At 35.2% G+C, this 11,956-nt stretch overlaps 3 protein-coding genes across 4 annotated transcripts; 2 read left to right on the forward strand and 1 right to left on the reverse strand.

Annotated features, from left to right (window-relative positions):
* Positions 1-1,216, reverse strand: LOC116343697 (SET and MYND domain-containing protein 4-like; the record flags this gene model as incomplete). The annotated part of the gene is made up of 1 exon (XM_031771906.1): positions 1-1,216. A coding segment is annotated over exon 1 (843 nt), but the record flags the coding sequence as incomplete, so codon positions are not given.
* Positions 1,217-1,304: 88 nt separating this feature from the next.
* LOC116344165 lies at positions 1,305-3,178 on the forward strand. The gene is made up of 4 exons (XM_031772592.1): positions 1,305-1,545; positions 1,606-1,621; positions 1,741-2,595; positions 2,658-3,178. The coding sequence occupies exons 3-4, from the start codon at positions 1,757-1,759 to the stop codon at positions 2,944-2,946; spliced, it is 1,128 nt and encodes a 375-aa protein (XP_031628452.1). The 5' UTR covers positions 1,305-1,545; positions 1,606-1,621; positions 1,741-1,756; the 3' UTR covers positions 2,947-3,178.
* Positions 3,179-3,355: 177 nt separating this feature from the next.
* Positions 3,356-11,217, forward strand: LOC116343720 (proteasome activator complex subunit 4A-like). 2 transcript variants are annotated; one of them, XM_031771935.1, is made up of 17 exons: positions 3,356-3,514; positions 3,993-4,427; positions 4,535-4,675; positions 4,742-4,858; positions 5,070-5,114; positions 5,217-5,409; positions 5,485-5,656; positions 5,734-5,943; positions 6,002-7,127; positions 7,203-7,238; positions 7,353-8,855; positions 8,957-9,272; positions 9,333-9,642; positions 9,726-9,914; positions 9,991-10,062; positions 10,132-10,838; positions 10,916-11,217. In XM_031771935.1, the coding sequence occupies exons 2-17, from the start codon at positions 4,123-4,125 to the stop codon at positions 11,048-11,050; spliced, it is 5,577 nt and encodes a 1,858-aa protein (XP_031627795.1). In that variant the 5' UTR covers positions 3,356-3,514; positions 3,993-4,122; the 3' UTR covers positions 11,051-11,217. The 2 variants fall into 2 exon arrangements, with proteins under 2 accessions (XP_031627795.1, XP_031627794.1); XM_031771934.1 differs by lacking the exon at positions 3,356-3,514 and having other exon boundaries at positions 3,647-4,427.
* Positions 11,218-11,956: the final 739 nt, after the last annotated feature.

Raw genomic sequence — 11,956 nt, forward strand, 5'->3', positions numbered from 1 at the left:
ATCGATATCAGGATATGCATCCATTGCCAATAAAATCGAACGAATAACCACCATACGAAAACTCATGAATGAAAGAGAACCAAAATAGTTTAGATTGATATCACATTCAAAATCATGAAAACTGTTTCCTTCGCATCTTGGACAGAACATTGTGAACGCACATTTTTGGCATGGTTTGAGGATTTCAGCTGATCGTAGACAAATATTGCATCGTCCGTACTTTTGATTAAATGTCTCCGCAAAGTAGCTTTGATCAACCATTACTGTTTTGCCTACGTCAATATTCGTTGTGGCGACAACATGTCGTCCGTTTTCATTGTTTTGCGCAATTCTCAGAACATTTGCAAAACACGGAAAGTTTTCATTGGGTTCATAATCGAGTTTGGGCTCAAAAATGTCACTTTGATCCGTCTCCTTTGTCAGAATAGCCGAGCATTTAGCTTTTCGTTCATCCAATTTGGACATTTTTTCTTCTGGATAATTGTTTTGTTTGGCGTTTTCGATGTCGGTGAGACATTTGCTGTACATTTGCATGTTGAAAAAACACGATGACCGATTTGCGTACGCCAATCCCATCAATTCGGAACCTTCTTTTGCAAAACACAATGATTTGTTGTAGTACTCCATAGCGTATATCCATTTCTTTTCAGCAAATAATTCATTTCCTTTTTGTCGATATTCAGTCGCCTTTGCAGAACTTTTCTTAAATGATGACGCAAACAGAGCTTTTACAAGGGTGCCGTCTTCTTTGTATTTTTTGTAAATGCCGTCAATCATAAATGGGGAGTCCAATAAATTAGTATACGCCGCATCTTCTTGAAGAGATTCTTTTGTCCACAACATTTTATTCAACTAATAATGTTCTCTTGAGTTTCAGAAAGCACTTGTTTATTTTAAAACGATATTTTTGCTATGTTTAATGAAGAAATATTTTCATGGCTTGTTGCGATCAACGCGCTCTTAATACGTATGTTGTTTGGTTGCGATTAAACGACAAACTCCTTGTGCGGCGATGCTGTGATACACAAACACAATTCCAAAACTCTGTCCACTTGACATGCGAATTCGAATGAAAAAGTTAGACGATGTGTGTGAGTGTGAGTTTGTTATAAAGACAGAATATGAAGTGGAAATTCTGCATACAATTGGTATATAGGGTTATCATACTGCGGCCATATTGATAATTTACATTGCCAAAGTGAAACAACTTTGATTTTGGATTCGATAATAAACTAACAAAATACTTGGGATACATTTTTTTATCTTTTTATGATAGAATAGGAATGAAAATATTCTCGAAACAAAAATTATCAAATGAAACGAAAAAAAATTCGTCAGGCAATTTATTTTGTCAATTTTTCGCCATTGAACACATTTGAATTTATATATACTTGAATAGACGGAGGTATTTGCGACAATGATTGACATTTGACTGCAACAGAAAAACTTTGTTCAAAGAGTCAAGTCATCCCACAACTAACGTAACCGCCGTTCGTTACACAGGTTAATCGACAGTCGACTGGTTTGGCAATAGAACATTTTCTTGTACGATTTGCATTTTTTTATTATAAGAATTTATATTTAATCAATCGAATACATTTTTAGTTTTTTATTTTCAAAGGTGAGTTTTCAATCAATAATTTTACAAAAGATTTAAACGGCTTTTGTGTTGATGAAATGTTAGGTTATGTCATAACCAAAATTATACAAAAACCACATTTATATCATTCTGATTTCTAGATAACTGAAAAGAAACATGTCTGATATTATGAACAACCGTTGGTCCAAAATTGTGTTGAATGACACCAAAGAATTGGTGAAAAAAAATAAAAACAACTCCAAAAAGTACAGTCGTCGACTATTTTCAAAGTTGAAAACTACACCAAAACCGAAGTTGTACCAAAAATATTCAAGTAAACCGAAACGGCATTCAATTGGTCGTAATGATACAGCGAAAAAATCGAAATTGAATTTCGGTGCACAATGGAAGACGGAATATGACGTTTGGAATATGATTATGCAGGCACTTGAGCGAAATTTGCCAGATAAGGTTAATTGGGTGAGCAAAGAGATTGGAATTCGCGACGCAAGTGATAAAATTCAATTGATACAACATCGGGATGAATTGAATCAGCAAATTCTTGTGTGTCCAAATGGGATGAAAACTCAACTCAAGGATTTAATGAGTCAAGATGATAGTATTTCGTTAAATATCAAATTTCAATTGGTTCCTGTTGTTGAAAAAATCACAATAGTAAACAATTCCAACGAAAAATCGTACATGTTTGCGGACGATGCCAAAGATATCAACAATAATGTTGAAGAACCAACATTGGCCATCAATTATAGCACTCTTTTCGGTAGCATTACTGACAATACTTTTGATACCATCGGATCCGTGGGCTCGTTTGATACCATATATACCGATAGCGAAAAGACCATAACAAATTCAACGTGTTCAACATGGGAATACTCGGAGTTTTGTGATGATCTAATGCCCGAAGCATCGAGCACATTCATTGCAGACGAAATTGAAAATATTCAATTCATATCGAATGATAAGGAGAATATTCCAATCGTATCTGCACTAACGCAGTAAGTTATAAACAATTCGATATGTTTATTTAAAATTTATTAATTCTAATTGGAATTTGCAGAACAATGTCTATGATTTCGAGAACATTCATTGACAGCCCAGTGCCGTACTTTGCAAAAGATCAAAATGCCAAAAATAGGCTTCTTCAATGCGAAAACAACTTCGAAATGGATGAAATTGATCTCATTAAAACATTAAAATACTGTAAAAATATGCGAGCCATGGTTCATGAACTAAACAACAACATCGATTTGATTGAGACCAAATGCAACAATTTATTGAGACAACAGGCTCGTCTTGATGGTACGATGTCTGGTATTAATTTTCTATCCTACAATGATTCCATTTAATTGTAAAATAATTATAAGCAAATGTTAAATGATTTTCGTCATGTGTTCAAATGAAACGACAAACACAATCAAAATACTAATTTATATCAAAAATACTATAGTTAACACAATTATTACATATTATGTATGTTCAAATGTTCATCAAGTGAAATCGTATTAGTATTTTAAAATGTGCCCAAATTGTAATTTATAACAATGAATAATAAATAATAAATTATTTTTTGCATTTGAATTGAAATGATTGCGCAAATAAACTGATGTGTCGATAATGCAGCGTCAGATTTGATGGGTGGCGGAACAGTGAACTGTTGAACAGTCAAACTGTCAAAATTGAATGAAGTAATCTGTGATAATAAGCACGAAAAAAATGGGGAAATGATATGCATGCCTCCATTTATGGCGAATTGGTGTGATGGAGACGAACATAGTATTCACTATTCACAGTCACACAATGACTTTTATAAAATCACTAGAAATTTGTGACTTTTCCCTTTTATCAAACCACTAAATAAATTCATTTTTATTTTAAAGCCAACACGGTAACACGGCTATACAAAAAAAACAGTTTGTAAGTGAATTTAATTGAAATTTAATACGAATTTTATGTGAAAATTAATAAATAATTGTTTTTAAATCGTTGTTGTCATTTGTGCTTAATCAAAACAGGAAGAAAGTAATAAGGAATTTAGTTGTGGATTGTATTTTTGTTTCTCTTTTGTTCCATTGTGGAAAATTTCAATGTGTATATTTCAGTTCATTGCATCGTTTTCTATCAAAATGCGTTTTTTTACATTTGTTTTTGTTTGACGTGGTAACAAAATTAAAAAGAAAAAACGATACATAGGAAATCTGCGATCGATTTCGTGGCCAAACATTGTAGTAAAACTTATTTGGGTGAAAACAAAGAGAAAGACAAAGGCGCCTATTCAACTGATGTTCAGTTCGTTTGTTGTTTATAAGTTACTCACAAAATAACAATCGTATACATTTATAGTACAGATGCCGAATATCAAACATCTAAATTTAATGTCATTACATTTCTGTAGATAAACTAAATCAAGTAGCAAAAAAAAAGTGAGTGAGCGACACGAAAAAAAGAACCAACAGTGAATCGGTCCGAAAAATATTTGGATTGGTGTTTTGTGCGAGTGTGGCACAAAGTAAGCGGTGAGAAAAATGGAAATCGACGACTATTTAGATTATGGAACAACCAGTGGTGACGATGCGATTGGCGATGATATTGCGGCCGAAGAAGAAAAAGTACTATCCAAGAAATATTCGGAATTTCAACAGGCTCGCTACAAGAAGCTCGGTTTTCATCCGCAAAAAGAGATTTTTTGCAATAAATATCTACCGTATGCTGATCAACTCGACGATGAATCGCAAAAAATGCTGACGGAATTAAAGGAAGGCCTTGCAAAAGCAGTAGCACTCAGAGAAATGACACCAGCTGTTGGCATTGCAACATCCAGATTATTGGTGTTCGTATTTATTCAACAACATGTGACGCAATTCACAAAGTTATTACGATGATTTGCTAATTATTTTTTTTATTCGTTCATTTTTTTATACATCGGATTGTGTGTAGGTATCTCAAACTATACGGGCTGAAATTTTCAAAAGAAGATCATGTAAAATTCATCAAACTTTTGCTATCGCTCATCGAAATTCCTGGCTTGGAGCCAGCCAAATTGAATAAATTCTGTATTGTACTATCGCAACTACTACGGTATGAGTTGACATAACCAATACAAAAAAAAAACATATTCAATTCTCATTATTTTTTTAATTGCAGTAAGACGTCATGGCTATCACCCGATGACTTGCAAATCGATTGGCGTCCATTGTACAGTTTAAGCAACATTTATCTGAATAAAAATTCAACCAAAGGAGAAATATACAGATATTTTCCGTGAGTATGAAATAATCGTGTGATTTGTTGATGATTTTAATTTGCTTGTGGTCTGACTGATAGCACTGATCAAACATCACAAAGATAAGCAGTACTCTAATTTTGAATAACGTACAAATTTTTGCGTGAATTTGTGCTGCTTTTTCTCATGATTAGATTCAACGAATGATTAGAATTGATATTAAGTTTATTGCATTTCTTCCACTAATAGGTCACTCGAATCAAACGTGCAATTTATTATTCAGCAATGTGCCACGTAAGTAGTTTTTTTTTACTCCGAAACGTAGACATTTTTTCTTTCTTTTTTGAAATCATTTCAGCTATTTTCTAAATTACATTTTTTATTGTGCGATTACAGATATTTTCCGAAAGATTCCACGCAAGACATTTTGGACGAAATTTTTCCCAAATTATTTCCACTTGATACAGGCAAAATATGCGGTGCATTTGATTTGTTGTCAATCTTTTTGAATCCATTGCAAGGACATGAATTATGGTTAACCGATTTCATCAATCTCTGGAACACATACCATAATGCATCATGGAATGTGGTAAGGGGACATTAATTTGAAGAAACACACAAAATCGCATTCCATTCGGTGGATTGAAATTTTATTTTATTTCAGGACATAATGAATCTATTGGCAATCACGGCAAGTCAAAATGTTGGACTGATCGATTGGGAACCTCACATTCCAATGATTTTTACGCGTTTACTGCGATCACTAGACCTACCCGTTTGTTATAAAAGCATGAAAAGTGCCCGTAATCAAACACTTTGGTCATCTTCAGTTGCAAGTCAGTATAGTACAAATATACCATATTATTGAGATGTCGGTTGTATAATTAATTGCTTTTTTAATTTTAAATTTCAGTTTGGATAGCATCTGTTCTCTCTCCCAAAAGTTCTGCCCAACAATATCTGTCAAAATTTTTAGGTGCTGTTGAATCATATTTGCATCCAGCAAATAGTGGAAAATGGGTTGGCGTTATTAGTGAAATTGTCGTTCAACTACCGAAATATCTTTTCGATCGATTGGTGTATGAACGCTATAAGCCGCATCCGTGGAAAAAACCCGTTCCTCGTAAGATAATAATCCCCTTTCAATTGGATTCATCTCATTTTCAATAATTTCATTTCAGAGGAACATCGTTTAACCGAAAACTGTTTGACACAGTTCGTGGAATCGTATAAGCCGATCGCCCTGCAGGCAATGTACTCACGAATGCCTGCCAATGACACTGGAAAGATATTCAAGCATTTAGCTGATTTACGACCAGAATTAATCATTCCCGATGTTGTTGAAAGAGTGTATACAACGCTCGATTCAGTAACCGAGCCACATAAGATGACAGCTGCATTACAATGTCTGGTCAGTGTGTCTCGTGCCCTTGTGTCGGGCCACAATGGTTATTCATCAGGGAAAAAACACGTCATTCCAATTTTATTTGCCTGTCTACCTGGAATTGATCCAAATGACTTCAAAAAAACATCGGTTACCTTACAATTTCTAACAACGTTTGCTCTAATGGTTCCGATCGTCGATTGTTCCAAAGCTCATCTTTACTATGACAATTTGACCGATGAAGAAAATTTGATTTGCGGCCAAACGGCCGAATTTGAAGGTTTCGTTTTAGAATATATGGATAAGATATTCGCCCTCATTGAGTCGAGCTGCTCAACCCGAATGTCCGAACAGCCGACCGACAGTGATGGTCTTCGTTCAAAAATGGAAACAGTTGTCGAGAGTTTGGTGCAATCAAGTACGCATGGCATTATGGGTCAGTGTTCCAACGAAATTATTATATCAGCAACACGAAAATTGGTCGAATACATAAAAACAAATTTATTTGAACCACGCGTTGCTGCTCATCTAATTGCCAGCTTGGTTAGAGTATTTGCACGGGTGTCTGGCGGTGAAATCAGCAAATCTCTCGTACCATTCGTGGTTAGTACGATCAATCAATATATTGAAGAACATGAAGATATTGCTACGCGAGACAAACAGAGCGATGAAATGCTTTATTACATCATACTTATGATGGCCATCGTACGTGGTGCACCCAATGAAGTTGTCAATTTTGTAGACGATTTAATTCCAATTATCGATCAAATATCAAAGTTCAAGTGTAAACTCACCAATAAATATTCGAATGCAATTTTGTTCACGATTTTAAGCAATGTTAGCACACTTCAAATATTAGATGTTCGCAGTTCACCCGAAAGTCATGAGAAACCATTAAAAGAATTCCTACCGGTTCGGCATTGGTAAGTAGAAAAAATCTTATTTGATTTTCGTTCAGCCGATTGCAATCAATCTAATTTGAATTTTTATTGCTATAGGGGCCAAAAAATGAAAGCTGAAACATCAATCAAGTGGTACATGCAAGGGGCAATTCGCTTAAAAATTGCTTATTAATTATTATTATTGATTGTTTTTCGATTATTTTTCGATTATAATTCGATTCTTTTCTTTTGTGACTCTCCCCTTAGGTACATGCCGCAGGAGAAGGCACACGAAGTATGCAAAATGGTAATTCATCGCTATTTACCGCCGATTCTAAAGCAATTTGATGATTTTGTGGATGGTAAATGTGAATTGTCACGAGACGATCTTCTTCGTGATACATCAACGGTGTTGGCGCTACTGAAATGTGCCAACTTTTTACCCAATTGGACCAACGAAAAGCCGATTGAAATTCTACAGACAACCAGTCCAATTCGTGCCTTGGATATTACATTAGGTTTTGAGAAATACGCAATAAATATGCCGAACGGCGAGAATGTCCGACTGGCCATTATCAGAAGCATATCAAAATTACAAAAGAAAATCTTAAGCGAATTCGAAGACGACACAAAATCACTTAAAGCAATCATTTTGCTATTGGAACGAGTATTCATACGTAAACAATATGTGACACCGTTTGATTCTCAGCTCAAGAGCTATAATCAATCAAAAATGTTCCAGGAATATAAACTGACCAAGCGAATACGTGATATTCGTGCCATTTTGGCCACACGAATTCTGATGCAACAAGATTGCCGTGATGAATTATTATTGCCCGAATTTACGCCATCGCATTTGTCCGTAATGAACAATTTATTGGATTTATCAACATCACGATACAGCGCTGTTCGAGTGATGGCACAATCTCGTCTCTTCAAATTAATTGGTACTTTTCCATTTTCATACCGATGCCTGCTGGATGATATTGTTCATCATTTGTCTGTGGACTCGAATGAAAATCATGAGAGATTCAAGGGAATTTTATTTGTTTTGTGTGGACAGCGTCGTGCACGTTTGATCGTTAAAAATGATTGGATATGTGTGCAAAAAATATGGCTCGCTTTGCTTAAAACAAATCTTTCAGAGAAACCATCTGTTGTCCGCTTATTGAATATGGTTTATGATGTTATTCATAACGAATTTCCAACGGTTAATATTAGCTTGAATATACCTGATCGATGCGTTGAATTGGCGATAGCAATTCTACCATCAACTGTGCCTGCAATACCCGAATCAGAAATCGCAGCCGGTTTAGCAAAGGAACAGGAACAAAATGCCACCAATCTCAAATTGTATTTTAACATTTTACATGAAATTTTAGAGATTACGCACAATAACTCACTGCATTGGCGTTATGGTTTAATGGCGACCGGTATGATTTACAATTTGGTACATATCAATGTAAAGTATCCAGATGAGATTATTAATTATGCGGCACATAATTTGATAAATGAATCGATTGAAGAGCGAAAGATTGCGGTTAAAACAATGCGATTCATTTTCAAGCAAAGAAAGCGTGAACATGTCAAAATCCCGATGGATCCATTTGCGATTGGTGGCGTGACAAGACCGAAATCACAACGTGAACTGAAACCAGGATGTCGTCCAGACAATCGATGGCTGCAATACGATCTGGAAACATTACCAAAAAATCAAAAAGAATGGGATGAACCGAAATACGTGCATAAGACAGAAGGTTTCTTTGGATGGTAAGTACGGATTTCTAAAAATATATTTCAAACAATTGTTGTATTCGATAAATGAACGTTCAATTTAATTAAAAAAAACCTTTGTTTGCCAAAATGCAAAGGTCACCGAATTTCACCGTCTATGCTCCATCATCACATCAACCAAAATTGAATCGTACCAGAGACGAACTGAGCTCATCTGAACGCATTATTTATGATTTCTTTGCCAAAAAATCCAACGTCGATAAATTGATTGAATTCTGGTCGTTGGAAGAGAAGAAAGGCAAAGAAAAGTTTAATCGTTCACGATCGTTCTTGTTGAAGGGCATTTGCGATATGTTTGGAGATGTTTTACTCGATCCCATTTTGGAACATTTACAACGATTGATCGAAGACAAAAATTCCGAATCAAGCCATCGCTGTGCAGCCGAAATAATGGTATATTTACTAAGAATTAAGAAATAATGACAAACAAATAATCTTGCTAATATATTTTAGGCCGGTATTATGAGAGGAATGAAGCACTGGACATTCGAAATGACTGTGAACCTATACGAAAAACTAAAGCCATTGATTCGCTTGGCACTCGACAATATCACGGTGGAAACAGACATATTTTGGGGTACATGCTTTGCAACTGCAGCCGAAAACTTCGATCCACGACGTCAGTACTGGTTGCACGAAGTGTTAATGGAAAATCCATTACGGGAATCTACAAGCTTCATTGACTGTAGCCGCATTTATTGTCTTCAGGGTCCATTTAATCAACATGTTTGGAGAATGAATAGCGTGTGTCACCGTTTGTTGGGTAAAAATCATTTATATATTCATCAATATTTTGGTCGATTCAAAGAGTGGCAATTGAATTGAAAATCAATTTTTTTCCCACAGAATATCTAAGACCATATTTGAATCACAGTTTCCAAAATGTAAGAGAACGTTTGGGCAGCATTTTAATAAATATTTTTGAAGCTGACTTGAAATTCGTTGACGCACCCGAACCAGAGTGTCCACGTATCAAAGATATCATCGGCGAAGTTGTGCAAAAAATTCAAATTCTGCAGCTAGACGATCCAAAAGGTATGAATAATGATACGCAATTTGTCATTTTTTTAAAATTCAATGTCAAATATTATTTGATATGCATATTTTTCAGATACTGACAATGAGTTGCCAAATGACACTAAAAAATTAGAATACGATCAGGCCGTTCGACTATTCAAAACAAGTAATACTTTATACGTAATTTAATTAATTGAATCAATTTTAAGCTAATCAATTCTGCATTGAATTTTAGTATGTCAATGGATTGTCGGTGTATTGAATCGAAACACGAATGGAAATATAATTGAGTACTTTGATTTGCTGCCGTTTGCTTGCCGACTCGAACGATATGAACACGATTTGGAATTGGCTGAAACATGTACCTCTTTGTTGGCAATGTTGTCGCAAGGTTTGACCCTACAAGATTGTATGGGCTCGGCATTGCAAAAGATTGAAGAAGTGTCATTGTCAAGCTCATGGTCATCACGTTTGGCTGTTATCGATGTGTTGCAGGTTCTTGTTTTCAATAATATGCCAATTGTGCTGAGCTGCGAAAAATGGGTGCAACAAGTTCAAATAATTGTTTTGCGCTTACTTGAGGATTCCGTTCTTGAAGTTCGTGTGAAAGCAGCTCAAGTGTTGGGCGGCCTACTACATTGCTCATTCTTGCCATCGACTGATCTTCTTTTGGAATTATTCAAACAAAAGTGTCGCACCAAAGTAGTGAAGAATTCAACTCGCCGTCTCAATTGCGGTAGCGAAGCGATCGCAGCAACTGCGTCCACATCCAATTTGTCGAATAATGGCGAAACACAAGAAGCCGAATCCGTTCGAACACGGCACATGGGTGTACTCGGCTTATGCGCATTCATATCAGCCTATCCCTACGAAATACCTGACTTTGTTCCAGACGTATTTGAACATCTTGGCGCACATTTGAATGATCCCCAACCTATTCCAGTATGTTGTTTTCTTTTAATGATACCGATTTTAATCAATAGACTTCTTAAATGGTTTTCATTCTTTGCTCTTTTCAGTCAACCATTCGAAAAACTGTCGGTGATTTCAAGCGCACACATCATGATAATTGGTCAACACATCAGCTCAAATTTACCGAGGATCAATTGGCTGTATTAAGCGATTTAACTATTCCACCATCGTACTATGCTTAAGCTACTTCTAAGTTTTCCGAAATTTAAACTTACGAAATAAATTTCATTTTCGAAAGAAACACTTTTGATTTGAACAGCAGAAAAAAGAGTTGAATTTTCAATTATTAATTGAGGAGACTCAAATGGACAATAAGTTAAACATATAATGGCAATTAAAAAAAAAAGAAAATAATGGCAATAAGTTCATTGTTCAATTGGTTAAAACAAATATTTGTTGCATTCGATAATTTCATTTAATGTAAATAACGAATTAGACTTTTTTTTCACAGGAAAATACATTCTGAATACAAAAAAAACTGTTAATTGAATATGAATGGGTAAAGTTTTATAATTGAAATACGAAAAATAAACACGAAATTACTTTTTAAAATAAAACATATCACATTTTACTTTTCCGCACACATCGAGTGTAAGGTATAGTATTGGAATCGGTAAAAAACTAAGACTTTTCAAAAATATGTTTTCTGGATGTTTTCAGGGCCAGAGAACACGAATTAGCCGGTTTTTTTCGATATGGATGACTACCCGTGTTTTCTCTATGTGCCTTTGAAATGGCACGGACGCAGAAGTCTGCACCTTTGCGTATATGTATAAAGAATGAAAGAGATGTGAGAGTGTAGCTATGTATGTGTATGTGTGCGACATTAGTTGTACGTCTGAATACAAGTGAATAGTATCATCATTGAATACGCAAAGGTGCAGACTACTGCGATTGTGCCATTTGAAAGGCACAACGAGAGAACACGGGTACTTGATGAAACTTGAATTTGTATATTTACTGTACCAAAGGTGTACTTTACTGTACCGAAAACCATTCGAAAGTGTACCACATAGTTTGGACAATGTCCGGAATCGAAAATATCGACATCTTCAATTTGCCGCAATTTTTTTGTAAAATTCATTTCT

This window comes from Contarinia nasturtii, unplaced genomic scaffold (genome assembly GCF_009176525.2).
Source record: "Contarinia nasturtii isolate CC-2019 unplaced genomic scaffold, AAFC_CNas_1.1 Cnas_scaffold_1037, whole genome shotgun sequence".
NCBI classification, from domain to species: domain Eukaryota; kingdom Metazoa; phylum Arthropoda; class Insecta; order Diptera; family Cecidomyiidae; genus Contarinia; species Contarinia nasturtii.